This window comes from Squalius cephalus (genome assembly GCF_949319135.1).
Source record: "Squalius cephalus genome assembly, chromosome: 11".
Classification (NCBI taxonomy): Eukaryota; Metazoa; Chordata; class Actinopteri; order Cypriniformes; family Leuciscidae; genus Squalius; species Squalius cephalus.
The window spans coordinates 18,171,859-18,191,320 of record NC_137132.1 but is presented as its reverse complement, the minus strand read 5'-3'; the positions used below and the strand labels follow the sequence as shown (position 1 = coordinate 18,191,320).

The window sequence follows — 19,462 nt, the reverse complement described above, 5'->3', positions numbered from 1 at the left end:
CCTACAAAGCAGAGCTCTAGAGCAGGGTTCTCCTACACATCGCTCGCGAGCTACCAGTAGCTCGTGGCCTGATTTGAGGTAGCTTGCCAACATTATTCACATATCGCGTCTTTTGCGCGCTCAAGTTCGTTCAAATGTAGGCACGTGGTAAGCACGCTCATAATTGAAGCGACGTACTCGTTTTTTCCAGGCGCAGCGAGATTAAAAAAATCTCAACTCTTCAGAATGCCGCAAACGCACCGCAGGTCATGTGACAAGAACCAACCAATCAGCTTCGCCCTTTCCGTAACAACATTGAAAGCTCAGTCAACAGGAAGGATGGGGGTGCACCCAAACACTACGGGTGTTTTCTCTTCTCCGTAAATAAATCTTGTAGCAGAGCTACAGCAAACGTTTTTCGGTGGTGGAAATCCATTAGCCACTAAAACTTCTTTGTCATTGTGGCATGGTTTCATAGCAACAACAGACGCCACGAGAAAATCGGACCGAATTTTATTATTAATAATAAAAGATAAGCTAAAGTGCATTGTAAATGTCAGTAATTTATCTTTTTTGACTCATTCTTTTTTATAAAAACCTTCTTTGTCAAAACTTTATTTGAACTTGTACATGTTTGTATATAACATGTTGCAAGACACTTTTAAAATCTGGCTATCATTTTTAATGGTATTATTTTAATGTTTATGTAAACAAAAAGTGCATATTGATGCTAATTTTATTTGTTATTTGCTGGTTTTCGGCATAAAATTGGTGAATTGATTTCATTGTGTTGTATTAGTACTTTCTGAACAGGATTCTGTGATAACCGTGATTATTTTTGTCACTATAATCATGAAATGAAATGTTCATGCCATTTCATCTCTAGTTATGATCAACTAAAATCAACTAATTGTGTTTTTTTTACAGTATAATATGCAAAGTACAATTTTCTATAAAAAAATTTCAATTTTTTTCTTTGACACGTTGTTGGGTGTGGAAGGTCACTAATGTGATTGCTTTATCTGTAAATTAAATTAATGCTTTTTCAATTCCTGAGTTCTTTGATTTGAATATCTTTTTGGCAATGCTTTTTTTAAGATGTAGGTCTTAAATTTCAATCTTTATGGTCTTAAAATGTCTTAAAAAGGTTTTAAATTTGACTTACTGAAACATGCAAGAACCCTGAACTTAAATTGTGATGTCTACTGTCTTTTCCCAGGCTGATTATTTCTCTTGCATCGCCACCATAGTCTACATCCGAAAAGAGAACTGCTTGTATCAGGCCTGTCCCAGTAAAGACTGCAACAAGAAGGTGGTGGACCAGCAGAATGGCATGTACCGCTGTGAGAAATGCGACAAAGAGTTTCCAGACTTCAAATATCGCCTCATGCTCTCGGTAAGGGACTTGCCCTTGGCTCTTTTGCCCCTTCTGAGAAAATACATGGAGTTCCTCCAGTCAGTATTCTCTGGTTTTCCTATAAAATAAATCTCTCTGCCATCCTCTTTATGCTAGCTGAAAATAGTAATTTCTGAAATGAATGGTAGCAGAGTTTGCTATTTTCCTGCTCTAAATGCATCGCTCATTTGAGCCAACTTTATTTCTGTTTTGCTGTTAATCAGCTCAGAGTGTTTTGTTAATTGCTCCTTTTTGTATTTAAAGCTGCATCTTGAATTCTGGGACAGGGCAGGAATGGGCAAATAAATAAATCCTTACTACTGGTCTGCAGCCAAAAATGTTTTAAAAATAGAATTTTAATGTCATAACTCCATTTAAACTCTATTTGGTTCCAGCATCAGACATGTTGAAAAGTCAATTTTCTGTTGTTGTTGCCCTTATCTGATGTTAAGGGCCTGTCTCACTTTTCTGAATCTCACTGCCAAATCTACTGATTTGTTGTTGAATGACTTTCTAAGGAATTAGGCGTGAATTCATTCTTTTGTGCTTTTTATTAATTGTCCTCTCATTCTTTGTCAGGCCAATGTCGCTGATTTTGGAGACAACCAATGGGTGACTTGCTTTCAGGAAAGTGCTGAGACCCTTCTGGGCCAAAACTCAAGTTATCTTGGCCAACTCAAGGACTCGGTGAGTTTCTTCTTTCTGCCTGCTTCTCACTCTTATTTTTATTTATTTTTTCCTTCCCATGGTTTCCATCCGTGTGGTATATGAAAGTTTGGCCTTGAGGATTGGCCTTGAGACACTGAAGAGCACCACATTCTGTATCAATTTGGAGTTCTTTTTGTGGTGCGTTTAGGATAGGCATTCAAGCCCAGGGATTTTTAACGAGATCTTACTCTGAGAGGTTTATCCAATCTCTCATAGAGTGCTCTATATTAGAGACAAAAATTGTTCTTTTAAAATGTTATGTTTATAAGCCTCTTGTAATATTGTCTTGCCTTGCTTTTACAGAACGAAGCTGCATTTGACGAGGTCTTTCAACATGCAAACTTCAATACTTTTGTCTTCCGGAACCGAGTGAAGCTGGAGACCTACAATGTAAGTTTAGCTGATAAAAACATCTCAGGGGCCTTGAGCATGTGGTCTATATAGGTACAGCTGGGTGTTGGCTAATTACAGTTTGACCTAATACTAATATTTTAAGGAAAAAAATAACCAAAAAAGTTGTCACATTTCATTTTCCCTCAAGCTTTAAAATGTATTAAGTAAAAATAAATATAACTATTTCAATATGAAGTCATCATTGTATATAGAAAAGACGCATTCAGTGACAGTAGTACCGTACTTTCATAATGTTTTGGAAAAGATTTCTATTTTTTAGCCTGTTTCTTTTTTTTTGAAAAACAAAGTAGTTTTTTTTTAAGAAAAACTTTGTATTCAGAGAATCCTGGAAAAACATTGATAATAAGAATTGTTTCTATTACACCAAATCTGCATATTAAAATGATTTCTGAAGGACTTGCATTAAAATATAAAAAGTTTTATTTGACAAAATACTACTATATTTCTAATCAAATGAATGCCTTGGTGAGCATAAGAGACTTCTTTTAAAACTTTCGAAAAGTAATGCACGTAAATATATGCATGTTATTTAGGGATGCACAATAGATCGGCCACCATATGGGTATTGGCCAATACATGTTCATTTTTAAAGGGTTACTTCAGGATTTAGCATTAAGCTTTGTATTAGTAGAAAACCTGTAGTATTTTCGAATTACCATGCTTTCCACCCTCATATCCCCCTGAGACAAGAGATTTATGTATTTTTTGTCTGGAAAAAATCCTCCGATGACGCAAAAATCGTCATTTTGCGTCATCGGAGGATTTTCTGTCCAGAGGCTAAAGACTACAGCCAGTAGATGGCGTTGTTCCGCATGTTTTCAGCCCGCCCATAGAGGGCGGGATCTCACTCACAGAATGCACACAGTGTCAGCCGTCTTTCTTTGGAAGCTAAGCTAGCAGGCTCTTGTTCTGTGGAGAAAGCTGAATAGTAGGAGAAAGCTGAGTAAGTAACCATCCTCCTTTTCCCGGACTTGTCCGGCTTGTCCGGCCCGATCGTTCAAAATGTCCGGGATTCAGCTTTTGCTTTCTGCGGTCGCTATTCCTTGTTTACATGCACACCTTTTGTTTCAATCTAGCTGAATTCATTCCGATCGGTGAATATGAATGTAGTGTTTACATGAACGCTAAACAAGTGATCGGTTGATGTGCGTTTTACCATTGCTAAGAAAAATTCCCGCTCCTCCGTGAGATATGCGAGACCCGGCGCGTCTCAGTAATCATGCCACCGCCCTCGCGCTGTTCTCCCGCGGCCGTCAGCCTCGTCCTGCTCGCCACAGTAAGCATGATGAATGGCCACTGTAGAACGCAAAAGCCGAATCCCGGACATTTTGGGCGATCTCTAAATCCCTCGCAAACTCATCACGTAGGCTAGCTTTGTTGTTTTAAACTGCGCACTCTTACCGGTAGGCGTGGCCTCCTGAGACAGCGAAGCAAGTGCATTCTGGGAGTTGTTGTCTTTCATCCACATAAGCCAAAAATACATTTTCTGGCTTTTCTCAGTCTAGAAAGCTCCAAATTAAAAAATTTCTTCACATTACTTCTACTTAAATGACCTATTTTAAATACACATTCATCTTCCCAGAGGTGAAGTATCCCTTTAATGTTAACAACCCTATAAGAAAACTAGGACGATATATTAAACTGATAAATAATGGATTATTTTCTTCAGCTGATTCACTTCAGATACGCACTGTTCTGGTTTTGAATTGCTTAAAATATTATTGGAATCACTCTGAAAAGGATAATACAGTTAAGTGCAACACCTGCAGCACAAGTCTGCCATGTAAGTTACATAACGTTGCTGTCGGGCGGAAAACCTCCTATGTCCAAATTTTGTCAATTTCATATTTTTTCACAAATCGATGCTATTGGTCAGTCCCCACGTGGGTCTGTTATTTTTACAAATTATTAACCAATCTAAAGTGTTGAAAATAGCTTGAGAGCAAATCTCTTAACTCCATTGGACACTTCAACTGTCTGAGAAGTCTATTAACTCCACCTCTTCTTCACCTCTGCGGCATTTTGTCTCAAGATTGAAAGTCGCAAAGATTAAGAAATCCTCGTCGAGCAAAACGTAAAGCAAGCCTTAACTATGATTTTATCTGTGTTAAACTATATGTTATTGATGCATTTTTAATATCTACTTATTACTAGGCTTATTATTACTAGGCTTATTATACATGTGCATTGAAGTTTTAAAATGTATCTTATATAATACTTGAATTGAATTAAATGTTTTGGATACCACCATTAAATTATTGTTTTTATTATTATTTTACTGACTCAAAGTTGGCACTGTGCATGTAAAATACCCCAAGTAGCAAGGTTTTTATTTATGGGAGAAAAAAGGGCTGTCTACTGGCGCCAAGTAAGCCTATCTTTGGATAACTCTAGACCGTAACGAGTGAAAATAGTTAGGTTACATACATTTGAGTAGGCCTGTTTTGTTAAAAATCGATAGCTGTAATGCTTCGGTGCAGAATGAAGCTTGTGAGCCACGAAGGTAAGTTTGCGTGCAGATTAGGCTAATTTCCGCCTATTAGACAGCCTAGTCAGCTCATCGTTTTTTGTTTTGCATCACTTATAGCTCTTAAACCTTTAAAATGGAGTTTAGGAAGATGTATGTAACCACAGTCATTAGCTTTGGTTAACTATTGAAGCCTTTTCTGTTGTCAAAAGACTCAACGTGACCGCAGACTTTGTTTGCGTGCAGATTAATTTCCGCCTATTAGACAGCCTAGTCGGTTTATCGTTTTATTGCATCACTCATAGCTCTTAAACGTTTAAAATAGAGTTTAGGAAGATGTATGTAACCACAATCATTAGCTTTGATTAACTCTTAAAGCCGTGTCTCTTGTCAAAAGACTCAACGCGACCGCAGACTTTGATGAACACTGCTGGCAGCAGCGACGTTTTTGTCCGTACCATTCTTATCAATGACAGCGTAACCCTGCTCCCAAGTCATAAATCTTGTATCTCCGATTAAACATAATTTTGGGGAAATGTTGTGTTAATGTTGGTACACAACAGTAGGGCTGTAATCTCCCAGTCGATTAGTCGATTATTTGGTCGATATGTTCTTGCTCGACCAAAATTCCGATTGGTCGATTTTTTGCCGCGTTCATTTCATTAGTTTTGCCGCGTTCATTTTATCAGTTTTTACCTATTTTTTTACAGTCTATGGTTTTGCCGCGTTCATTTCATCAGGTGGAAAGCACTAATTACTAATGGGGGTGTTTTCAGAGCATCCCTGTTTCACAGGTAACAGTCTGTCTTCAGAACACCCCCCTTGTTTTCACTTCTTTTGGATTAGCCCAATCCACTGGAGAAGAGAGACAGATTGAAGAAAGTAGGCTACTAGAAGGTTTGCTGTTGCTGAATATTATTACTTGATCTGGTTTGTTTAATAAACATTCTTTTTTTATTATAGTGGACGTGCCTTTTGTGTTTAAGAGTAAAAGCTTTAAGTTTATAGTCTATTCGTGTCTCAGCCGCGAAGCTGAGCTCCTATGTTCAGCCTCGCTCTGTGCGAGCTGCACAGCGCGGTTGAAATGATAGTGTCTGTCAGTTATTATAATACATATGACAAAAACAATTGTCTACATTATGTTGCATATTCCTCAAAAGTTCTTGTGATGATATCACTAGTTGACAACATAGTACTATTTTCGGAAATCATGATATTGCGCACAGATGCACGTGATGCAACGCTGCAGAGCCGACAGACTCGTGTGTCAGACTCATTTCAGTGCAAAATAATAAGGTCAAAAACGATTTAATATACTGCAAACAGCCTACTAGTTTTTTAGCCTGGGTTTCCCCATACTGCCTTGCTCGCAGCGCGATTCTATTCACGCTGCTAGGCAGTCTGGACACCATGGGACAAATTTTCCCCTGAAAAAGGGAACCAATCACAGAACGGGGAGGGATCAGCAAGATGATGACGACACCGAAGCAGTTTGTTTATATCAGACTCGACGTTACCTTCTACCCTCATGTTTATCTTTCACAAACGGTAATATTCGCTAAACGCCATCGTGTACAAATAAATCTTTGACCCATCGTCTTTTTCCTCGTCGAATTTCTGTCACTCTACATACGTCATCTGGTATAATTGAAGCGATTGGCTATGAGCTACGTACAGGCGCATTTGATAGACATTCATAGCGCCCAATAAACGGCTCTGGGCATTCGTAAACCACGCCTCAAATACGAGAAAATGCGCACGTAGTTCCCAGACCAAGTCTCAATGAGACTTGGTCTGACGTTAGCCAGGCTACTAGTTTTTTATGTTTATTTATAATTAATTTAGGCGGACAACAAGGCTACTACTGCGCACAGTGCGCAGCTAATTAATTTAATGTTTTTTTTTCCCTAACGTCATTTTTAGTCGATTTTTAGTCGAACATTTCAGGACTTTAGTCGACCAAGATTTTCTTTGGTTGATTACAGCCCTACACAAATGTATATGGTAGCAATATAAGGTAAAATACCAACTTTAACGATACAATGTTTAATAACTCAAAAAATATGCAGTTTTTTTCATTTCCTGAAAAATAACGGTTTTGGAGATGCGAGGATTCTGCCCGACAGCGACGATAAATTATATCTGATCTCATATAGGATGCGTTTGGTAAGGTTAATTCATGCGGTAGTAAAGCATGACCATCTTTAGCTTCAGCGAATGCAGCTTAAACATCACAACGTAAATTATTTGGGTTTAGTTTGCATACAGTGGGTTGTTATGGGAAGAGTGCATCCACATCAAGAATTACACTTTCTGACTAGCATGTATCTTAATATTTTATGTTTGTTTTATAAATATCTGATGCGTTTTGAGTTAATTAACCCGCCAACAGCACTTCAGTACTTCAGCGCAGCTCAAACAGCAATGCTGTTATTTAAAACAGTAATATTAATTTTAGATGTTTCTTTTTCAAGAAATATTGATGCATTAACTAACACTTTTTTTCTCATATTATTTTCATCATCAATATGGTTTAATTAAATGATTGTCATTATTGTCCGTGCCTAGGCTATTCCATTTTATTTATCCATGGCAAATGCATTTTTATTCTTTATACGTGTTTTCCTATCACGTGTTTGCATTATTTAGGCATTATTTAATTTTTTAAAAAGGCAATAGATTTTTTTATTATTAAATCTTTTTTTTTTTCTACTTTTAAGTTAAGGAATCTTACACTGGTTCAAACTAGGCAACTGTATTGTATGTTTAATTTATTGAAGTGCTCGGGACATGGCTTTTAATGGTAAGCCTTTTGTTTTTGTTATCAGGCTCTCAAAAAATTATATCAAAATTTAGATTTATCAGCCAATATATCGGATATCGGCTTTCAAATATAAATAATTTTTGGTATCGGCCAAAATGTTCATATTGGTGCATACTGTTACAAACTGCTCCATCTCTCTTCACCAATGGGGTCCTTGGCCTGAAAATTTTTGAAGACCCATGATGTATCTCTTTCTATTTTCATTGTTGTTATTTTTCAAGCCAAAATATTTGCTAAAATTGCAGAGTGATCAGGGTGGAAGGAATCTTTTTGAAGTTCAACAAAATGTGTATATCACCATGTTTTTCGCACCTTTGATGTGATTGAGATTTATGGAAATTGACACAGCATCTCTGCCATCCTGTCCATCACAGCACTGCTGATGAAAATTGCTCCGTGCCTTGTTCTTTCTCCGCATGACGTGCTACACGAGATTTGTGTAAGAACTCCATCGATAGATTAGCTGTGAATATTAAGGATGTTTGTGTTGTTTCTGTGAACCTGAAGCCAAAACCCCCACCTACTTCATTTGCCTTCCTCAAACACACCTGGTCACAAAACCCAATGCAAAGAACATCTCAGGGCTATTTTTCTTTCCATCACCTTTTTTTCCTTCCGATTAATCTGGGTTGATATTCATGTTACTTTTCAAATTTCAAAGCAACTTAATTTTAACATTCCATATTCGCTACATATAATGTATAGCCTTAAATTGGCTAGCTTATTTCTTTAATCGAGTTAGACATATAGCAGAGCTGCAGTCGGTCTTTGTGTAATGTGATTTATTATTCTGCAGGGAAATTAGTATGCGTCTGAAATGCTGTATCAGTATCCAAATTTCCAGCCATCACATTGCTGGAGATCGTAAAATTGCATGTTCAGGTAATAAAATCAGAATACAAGGCCAAAGTCAGCACTTGTGAAGGTCACCTTTAACTTGGGTGTATAAAAAATATGGATTTTATCCGATTTAGGAGTTTCTCCAGATACAGACATGAGTTTGTTTGGAGTATTAAAAACCTGGATTGAACTATCAAACCTGGAAAATTAGTGGAAATTATTAATCAATATCAATGTGTATGCATATAAGGCCATCCGTAAAAATATTCTTGTTTGCCGTAACCCGACCGACCCAGTCAATTTAGGTCCGACCCAATTATTTATTTATTTTCCCTTTTAGTCCGACCGACTTGCCGATTGTAAACTTGCGTTAAGACCGACCGATTTTTTTTTACTCTTCAAACAACTAATACAAATGCAATAAAATTATATTAATTATATTTTATTGTGAATAAATAGGCCTACATATAGGTTACAAACGTAGGCTACGCTCTTTCTTTTAAATAAAAACCCGTGGCGTCATCTATGATTATAAGGGCTGTGTAGGCTGTAGGCCTATGCGAAATGAAAGCGAAATCGCGACACTCAGATCCACGAAAAATATGTTTTAGTAGGCTAATTCTATGAATTACACTGCGCAAACCAAAAGTAGGCTATTATACCCACCGGATGAAGAGGGATTGGCTCTCCACAGAACATAATTTATAGCCTATTCATTTTATTTTATTTTTCGTGTTCGCATTTATGAGGAAGAAACAATGTTACGGACGTGACCGCTCTGAAAGCGGCAATTAAAACTTCACAGAGATCTCAAACAGGCATTTAAAACACCAAATATTAAGAATGGGCATATCAAGCAAAATAAAATTCGATGATTGATCGAAAATTGTATCTCTCCCCCCACATGCTCACCGGCAACGCTCCGACAGTAAATTTCTCTGTAGGCTACTGTCTAATAGGCCTGTGTTGTAGCCCACAGTCATTAAAAAACGATTTAGTTTCATATTCATGTTTAAATAAAATAATATTCATTTTTTAAATTTCATGTTGATTATATGAAAAGTGAATAGCATGAATAAGATATGATCCCGAAAATATCGGAAGACAAATGGAGTAGGCAGACATGATTTTAACCACTTCATTAAGTTTGTTTTTGTAGAAAGTCTGTCTTTAAAGTGAATTTCGTTTTGTATTAATTGTATCTTAATTTTGATCAATGTTTCATCAACCAATTTCATGTATTTAATAAATAAGAGGTAGGCTAAATAAGGCAATATAATCAGGACACGGAGTCGCCGGCGCGTGAACTGGAGCTGGTCTCTTAAATGAACCGAAACTCAGCGTATAAGCTACTTGCCTCACAGACCTGAGACATATATATAGGCCTATATATAAAAAAGCATGAAATGTACACTTTTAAACAAAACAATTCAAAACGAAAGAAAACAGACTGCTCTCTGCTTATGTAATGAAATGTGCATTTCTCTCTGGCGCGTTCACTAGGCTACTGCGAAGATCGCGTCAGCATCGTCAACTTCATCTTTGACACAGAAAACACTTGTTTATTAATAAACAATTGAAATGTCTCCTTGATATATTTGACATACTAATAATCATCACTTTTCCCAATTCTGACAGCTTAGGTGCGTTATTGGCAGCGCTCCCGTTACATGAATAGGCCTATAATATTACCGCTATAATATTATTCTTTGGTGTTCAGTTTATACAGGTTTTCTAATTGTTATTTAATATATATATATAGCACGAAGTTCTGGAAAACTGTCAGTGAAGTCCCGATATGCAAATTTGACCAAAATTGTACATTTTTTTTTTTACATCGAATCTCGGAAAAAAAAAAATAGACCGACCAACCGACCTTTTTTTTCTTTTTTTTTCTGTTACGGCAAACCAAGATATTTTTAAGGATGGCCTAATAAGGTTCGTTTGTTAACGTTAGTTAACTGCATGTATACAGCCTTTGTTAATCTTTGTTAATTTCAATATTTACTACTAAATCTTTACTACTAATCTTGTCAACATTAGTTAATGCACTGTGAACTAACAATGAACAGCTGTATTTTTATTAACTAATGTTAACAAAGATTAACAAATACAGTAACAAATGTATTGCTCATGGTTAGTTAATGTTACGCAATACATTAACTAATGTTAACTAATGACACTTATTGTAAATTGTTACCAAAAAATTATATAAAAATTACTCTTGTGTGGGGTGGATGATGATGATGATGATGATGATGATGATGATGATGATGATGATGATGATGATGATGATAATTCTTCTTGTTATTATTATGGAATTAGTAAATGAAACCAGTGAACCCACATGACCCCAAAGAAGTATTTAGTATTTTCCTGCCTCTGGATCCAGTCTTCAGCGAGCATGGCGATATAAGAGCGCCTCCAGCTTGCAGAAAATAATGAAACATTTGTTTAGGCTTTACAGTAATGTTAGCTCTTGAAGTACTTGATTCATTTAGGTTATAAAAATAATTTGTTATTAATTTAGTTAATTTATCTATACAGCAGCTCTGGAGAAAACCGTGATGTCAGCTCAGTTCTCATACAATGGTGTCAATGCAGGCAGATCAATAATATTGTTGAATATTAAGCATACTGACTATTTCAGTTTTATGAATGTTTACTTAATGCACTTAATGTATTTACAACATACTACTTCAGTTTTACAAATATTGTGGCATCCACATTTTTAGTTAAGTGTTCAGTGACACATTATGCACTTCATACATTTCCGTGTGTTCACTGTGCAGTGACACTGTGCAATGCAAATAGCTTTGCTAATAAATTGGAATGGAAGTTTTTATTTTCCTGCTGAGTTATAAATATAATGTGATACACATACCAGAATACCTCAGGTGGTACACAGCAAGTTGTATTTTCAGCTCTGTTATTTTTTGACATTTTTTTTATATAAAAAAAAAAAAGTATTTATAATATGTATCGTATCGCAATACATTGTGACACATGTATCGCGATATGTATCGAATTGTGAGGCCCTTGCAAATACCCAGCCCTAATATCGTTGGTTGGGTTTCATGTAATCAAGGACTCAAGAAGGAAGTTTAAATCTACAATTGACTACTTTCAGATTGCTAAAATACAGGCAGTGGATTGTATTTTTGCCCATCATCTGCTTTCAGCAATAAAGCTTGTGCTAACCCTAGTTCTGCAATGCCAAAACAACAACATCTTTTAAATGCTTCTTATTCAGGTTCATGTAATTTGATTATTTTTGTATCCTATTGGTTTTAATTTGTATCCTATGGGTTTTAATGAGAACTAGTTTATTAAAGCTTATTAATATATGGCAGATTTGCTTTTAGTCTGCCCTCTCTGTCTCTGAGCCAATATCGCATTTAAAGATGTTTAATGCCTGCAGTTGTGGCTAAATAGGTTTTTAGGTTAAACAAATGGTGATAGGAATTTCCACAGGGGTTGTTAGGAGATGCTCATCATTCTTGCAAAAGTGTAGTCTATTTACAGGTAAATCTCAGCTTTTTCTACTTGCTTCATAAATCATATTCAGACTGAAAACATTTGCTCCCTTGAGAGAGCTTACAACTAGGGATGTCCCGAGCCAATCTCAATGATTGGTATCGGGGCCGATTAAGCATTTATTTAACTGAGCCGTTTCGGCTATATTAAGCCAGATCATTTAATTTACGCCAGCTGTCATGCAGGTGTTGTGCAGCCATTGGCTGACAGACTGGCATTCTGGCAACGCGAGCTTCATGCTTTCTAACTTTAAATCCACTTTTTTTTAATCCTATTAGCAATTTTGCTTATTGTTCAAATAAATTACTTTAAGTTTATATCAGTGGTCTCATATCCACAATTGTGACCACACAGTGTGTTTACAATGTCTACATCGTAAAATGTTTACCATCTACCAATTACAGAGTGAGTATATATGTATATATAGAATAATATATAGAATAATATAATATAGACCTTTAAATATAATTACTGTAGTAATAATTGTTAGATTGAAATGACTCCATAGTAATAGATGGCCCTTTTTTACATTTGAGCCCCTGCCCCTGAGAAACTCTCTGCACATCCCTGTGTATAATTGAAGTGTACAAGCACTAAGAAAATACAAGTATCGGATCGGGACTCTGTATTTGCAGATACTCAATATTAGGGATGCACGATATATCGGCCACCATATCGGTATCGGCCGATATATGTTCATTTTTAATGTTAATGTTATCGGACCGATAAGAAAGCCTATATATTAAAGCTGAGACACTTCAGATGCGCATTGTTCAACATGCTAGTTTTAAATTGCTTGAAAAACTCGATCAAGACATCCCTACTTACAACTACTCTTGGATGGGATTGAGTTGGAGTTGGACATGGATTGTAATCCCTTTTGTTTTGTCTTCATAGGATGAATCTCGCATTAAAGTGACAGTGGTGGATGCCAAGCCTGTGGACCACCGGGAATACAGCAAACGGCTGATCATCAACATAAGGAAGATGGCTGCACAGTAGAAGAACTGCCATAGTTACATAGAACAAATTCCACAGCCATTGTGTGGCTTTTTTGAGTTTCTTACAGTATCTTGTGTACTATTTTTTTTTTTTTTTTCTTTTCCATTGCTGTTTTTCCCCATTTTGTATTTCTGCCATTAATTTCACAAAAAAACTTTTCATTTTTTTTTAAAATGCTGCAGGACCAGATTAGTTTGTGCAGTTGTCCCCCAGAATTGACTGATTGAAAAGGCTCTGAAGTTTAAATGCTGATGCGGTTTGTGATAAAGTAGAGGCGGGACTCTAGGGGACTTGGAGTTTGAATAATTAAAGATCAGTGTACATTCAGAGGTCAGCTGCTGTGATCTTAGGTTGGCTAGAGGAAAGTACAAACCCTGTTTTTGTGTAAGAATGCCTGGACCAAACCTGCAGAACCTTGATAAGCCTATTCATACTCGTGTGCTTACAATGCTCACACTGTATTTATATAGAGACACTGTATGTCTCTGCTAATTCTGTTGTACAAGTAATAAAGCTATTTGTGTTCTCGAGTCTATTTTTTTGGCTTTATTTTACCCCCCCCCCCCCCCCAACACACACACACACCCAAAATTGTTACTAATGTAAATTTGAAGATATATGAGACAGACTTTACAGCACAAACACTGTATTAACATAAACCATATTATATGCACTTTGAGTAGTGTCGCACTTGTGATACTTATTGATTAAAGAAGAGACGGCCATATAAGAACCAAAAAGTTTAACTTACTTAGAATCATAACACCCTATTTACTGGATTGCAACGCCCTGGCATCATGGTGATGAGTTAAATCTATACAATTTGATGCATTTTTTGTTTTGTTTTAACCTTGTAGTCGCCACTGTTACATTTCAAGTTTATGGTTTAAGATGCAGACCTTCTAAGCTATAATGCTTCCCAGAGGTGTGGACTCGAGTCATGTGACTTGGACTGGAGTCAGACTCGAGTCATGAATTTGATGACTTCAGACTCGACTCGACAAAATGTACAAAGACTTGCAACTCGACTTGGACTTTAACATCAATGACTCGTGACTTCACTTGGACTTGCGCCTTTTGACTCGAGAAGACTTGCTACTTCCCATGAAAACTGGGGAAAAAAATGTCCACACGGCCGCGCCGCTCTCAGTTTATCTGCATCTGTGAAAAAAATGTGCACCACCTGTATGCATGCAGAGAGCGCGCGCGCTGCCTGCACGACATCCAATCACTGTAGTCCCACGTTGTTTTGATTCGACAGCATCTAACGCCCGTTTCACACATACTCCGTTTGCAGTGCGTATGCGCCAGCGGTGCGTATTTTATTCCGTACCCATGTTAACAGGTTAGAGCTTTCACACTGCACGCGGTTGAAGTCCGTCGATCCGTTCCAGGTACGGTGCGTATACAGCAGTGCCGCGATCGTTTCCGCACCAAGTCTATTTCTTCTGTGCTGCAAACGCTGAATTAAAGTGACAGCGCATGTTTCGTGGTCAAAATGAACACAGATTGACCTAAAAATGTAGTAATTTCACCATAAATGCGATTAATTAAATAAAATGTAGTAATCTCACCATAAATGTATTTAATTAAATACTATTTTCACTTTAAGACCAGGGAAAGCAAGGAAAACTACAATTTACCTCAACAAGGCGACATAATGAACGACACTCTCATTCGTGGAGGTGGAAAAACATGTTCCTTGTGACATGCGAGATTTATTGTATTAATTTAAATATAAAAGAAAAGGCATGAGAGTCGGCTGTTTTTTATATAAGTAGCCTACATGGTTAAATATTTGACCACTTGCTTTAGGAACTTAATATAAGTAGAAGTAATGCATTGAATAACAGGCCTACGTTGTTTAAATTGTGTTTAAACGTGCATACGTCTATTAAAGAGTGTACAAAGAGAATCGCAATGCTGAGACGTTAAGACCGAGGTAAATCAAGGGAAAATACATATTTCAACAAGGCAACATAATGAACACTCGTCTCATTCGTGGAGGTGGAAAAACAAGTTCTTTGTGACTTGCGAGATTTATTGTATAAAGATTTAAATTATGCAAAAGAAATAAAAGTTGCTTAACTTCTGGATTTGAAATACAAATAGTGAGTAGGCTATGTATTTGTGGTACAGCCGCGGATCACGCACTGCAAACGCAGCATATGTGAAAGCACTATTGCGCGTGCTGGTCTTCCACCGCATACGCACTGCAACACGCACCGCTTACGCACTGCACACGGAGTATGTGTGAAACGGCGTAAGCAGGCACATTGCAAGACAACCAATGAAGCGCAACAAGCAACAACGCGCCAGTAGGCAAAATGATACCGTAACCGAAGGTAGTTTCATTTGGCTATAAAAATTACGAGGTAGTCGACAAAAAACGAGTTGCAATTTGAAGTTGCCTGAAGTTGCACAAAGAAAGGTAAGTTTTGAACGAATGCTAAGCACCTTATCGGATGTACCATAAAACTTCAAATAATAGCCGAGTCCCCAATAGACGCCTGTCTCTTTTAAACTGTCTTCTCTCTCTCTCTCTCTCTCTCTCTCTCTCTCTCTCTCTCTCTTGAAATACAAGCATTTTTTGTGAAAATTAAATTCTGTTTTTTACTGTATTTAATTAATGTCATTGTATAAAAAGAGGTTTAAATAAATACAAATCTTACAGACATACATGATTTGTATAAATTTTATTTCTGTGGTAGAGGACTTGAAATGACTCGAAACTAAAATGGTAGGACTTTGGACTCGACTTGAGACTTGTTGGCTTTGACTTTTGACTCGACTCGGGACTTGCCTCATCTTTGACTCGACTTGACTCGGGACTCGAGGGCAAAGACTTGAGACTTACTTGTGACTTGCATAACAATGACTTTGTCCCACCTCTGATGCTTCCTCTACACCGCTTTATAAAGTGTTGCCTTCTAAATTTGGCTGCCATTCACCTGTATTGTTGGAAGTTTAATGTTTAAAGATTGTGTGTCATGGTGTATCTCTTAAAGTCTGGTACTCTGGACTTGTTTTTTTCCTCCCATTACATCTGATGAATACAAGATCTCTTATTTGGTGACAAGACATCTCTAAAAAGGCCCCTTAAAACTGTTTCTGTCTATAGCTGTCTGATGATAACCTGCTCTGGTGAAATCCCCCAGCAGCAAACAACACAACATAAACATCGTTCTGGCACACTGTTAACATCAGAGGTACTGTGTTGTATCCTACGTGAAGGCCATACAGCCTGTTTTCCTTTTATCCTTCTTTTTTTTCTTCGTCACCTCACCTTGGCACATCCTTCACCAGCCTGCTGTGATTTGTGGTTTTTAGTGGTATTATTCCTGTTCTTAAGGTTTAGTTGACAAATCTGTTTGTGAATACTAAGGCCCGCTCATATTCATTCCTGTTATTCACGCGTAACAATCTGCGCAAGGAGAGTAGCAAGTGTCACGGCGACTTGCGCACTATTTAAAGACATTTGAGTGAAAACTGCATCCATAGCATCACTTAATGCTTCGTATTAATGCAACTTAGTTTTCGTGAGTTATAGAGACATAATGAGTGATATGTATTTTGTTTAAGCCTCAGGGCAAGTCCAGGCTTGGGATGGAGGCGGGCGCACACGGTGCAAGTCTGCGCCTCTAAGTTTGCCCCTGGCTATTAAGAACAGCATTAAAATATGGCTTAATTTCTCTTTTTTTTTAATGTGATATTGAACTCGCTTTAGTCAATATTATGAATATTTCCATCTGAAGTCTGTATATTCCATTCAAATCCAATAACTTTGTACTGGTAAAGTGGTACTGAGCTTGTGTTTCTTCACATTACAATTTAAGGATTCAATTCCCAGTTGTGTTTATATTCCTATGGTTCACACATACTGCTTTAACCCTTAAACGCTTACCCTCAGGTCTTTAGTGACCCTGGATGTCATTCACTAAACCCCCCCCCCCCCCTCATTTTTTTTTTTTTTTTAAGTTTGACATCAACCTTATTATTCCTCAATCAATTAATTATAAACAATATAACAAGAAACAAAATGATAAAATTCTAAATGCCCATTTTCCCATTCATTTTTTGTAAAAATTTTAAAAAAGTTGATTAAACTGACTCTTAGCTGTTCAAGAACTGAAATTCTTGTTTTGGTATACAGTAAAGCAAGCTGCAATCTGCATTAGTGCCAGGATACTGATAATGTATTGAAATAAACCATATTGCAATGTATTGTTTTATCAATTATTCATCCAACCTCAGCTAAAGTGTGGAGTAAGCACTAATATATCCTTTTGGAATTGGGCTTTATTTCTTTCTTTCTTTTTTTTTTTATATATATATATTTTTTTTGTTAAATAAATAATATAACAAATAAATTAATAATAACTTTTAATGTCTTATTGTATGCCTGATTTGCTGATGATTAAACATTTTGACTGATATCAACAGCACTAATGAACAGCTAAATGGACCAATGACAAACAAATCTTATGATACTTTTGAGACAAATGAACAACAAGCACACCCATAACAAAATCTTTTAATTGAAAGGCAACACAATGAGGGTTAAAGGAGAAATGAGGAATCGTAACTCTAAAGCACCACAGCTGCACAAAAAAATAAAGAGAAAACAGTCGTAAACTGGTATAGAAAACAATAAATTTGGCAACATCTATGCATTTACATCTACAGTATTAGGTGACATCTTACCCATGCATTTACATTTTAATAATGGAAAGTGACCACTCCAGGGCGTTCCAAACGCTTTGCTCTGCCCTCGCTGCAATGTAAAAAGCGGCGATATGACTTACACACTTCGATTTACACTGTTATCTCGGGAAAATATTATTACTGTTGTCTCTATACAAGCTGGCATCTTGCCGACAACATCTCGTTTTGAGTTCGACATATCGTGTGATTTGGACAACTTCAAGTTACACCCCCTTCAAGTTACGCCCACTTCCTGCCCCTCTCTTTCAGTCCGCAGACAGACTCATCTCCAGTGTAAAGATATTTTTTTCTGCACAATGACTGAATAAGTGCAATTCACCTTTATTCCACAAGGCGATACACAATGAAGTGATGTTTCACTCATAGTTACCGAAGGCAGAAAACAAAAGAAGAGGAAGTATCATCAGCAAAACTTGAAATGGCTCAGCGATTTAGTGCAGAGCAAGTACTGAACATAGTCAGATGTTAATGTCACTGTTACTTGATGGTGGATCTAGGTGAAGACGTTGAAAATAAGTTTTGAGAATATGTTTGAGATGGAGAATATGAGCCAGATGCTGAATGAACTGTGAAATAAGAGGAAAGTGATGATGGTATAAAACATCTGCTCAATCTGAAACCTTCCAAGCTCCAAAAGGTAACAAAATATGCTTTATTTTGTTCGACTTATATTATTGTGACAGGTAGAGACTCATCCATCCGTGTTAGATATAGATCCGGTTCGCTTAAGACCAGAATATAATAATAATTGGTGAAACATTCATGCATTTAAGGGTTATTGTCAAAATAATTCACTGCCTTAGTGATCTAGGCTACTGTTAATCACTAGATAGTGCAATTGTGGAAACAATTAAGGCAAGATAGATACCCCAGGTGAATAGGGTAAAACAAATAAATAAACTAATAGATATCACCATACTTCCCCAGTTGATTGATAACATTAATAATTGCAAAAAAAAATTGCATTACAAGTTTTCTGAAATGTTCTGTTTAAATATGCAAATTAGGCATTATCTAATTAAATATACACTAATTTGCATACATTTCTTGAACGAATATTTGAACATTGGATAAAGCCAGGTTGAAAATTCTTATTTCATTGTGTTGACATTAGAGTCAAAGATTTTACTGAGGGGATTTTTGGACATTTTCACATTTTCTAGAAATAAAATGTATAAAACCAGGCAAATATATGAACAAACCCCTCTGTAAAAACCTTCAGAATATAGATATGCATACAACTGTAAAGTTTGGTGTATGTAAATGCTACTGGAGTGGAGATTTCTGACTCAGTGCAGGAGAAAAAACTCATTTTGAGAAAACAGCCTTTAAAGATATGTACTGTAAATGAAATCTGCAGACGCAAATAGATAAAGTGCAATAAAAGATATACTTAAAAGTGTATTTTGGATGTTTTCTTTCCACTAGTCTAAAAAAACTTTATGAAAAGCCCAAAATCTCATAATATACAGATGCTTGAAAACAAAACAGTGTTTTTCCCTGTAGTGTCTTGCCTTAAGACCATTATGCTTTCGGAATATTTTATTTAATTGACTCATTAGGCTATGAA

General features: G+C 36.6%; 1 protein-coding gene across 1 annotated transcript in view; it reads left to right on the top strand.

The window, feature by feature from the left end:
- Positions 1-13,697, top strand: part of rpa1 (replication protein A1) — a 50,054-nt gene extending 36,357 nt beyond the window's left edge. Inside the window, exons 14-17 of the mRNA XM_079885972.1 lie at positions 1,199-1,375; positions 1,955-2,062; positions 2,387-2,473; positions 13,063-13,697. Of these exons, the coding sequence (XP_079742098.1) occupies positions 1,199-1,375; positions 1,955-2,062; positions 2,387-2,473; positions 13,063-13,167 (477 nt within the window). The 3' untranslated portion in view covers positions 13,168-13,697. The remainder of the gene's footprint in view (positions 1-1,198; positions 1,376-1,954; positions 2,063-2,386; positions 2,474-13,062) is intronic.
- The last annotated feature ends 5,765 nt before the right edge of the window (positions 13,698-19,462 follow it).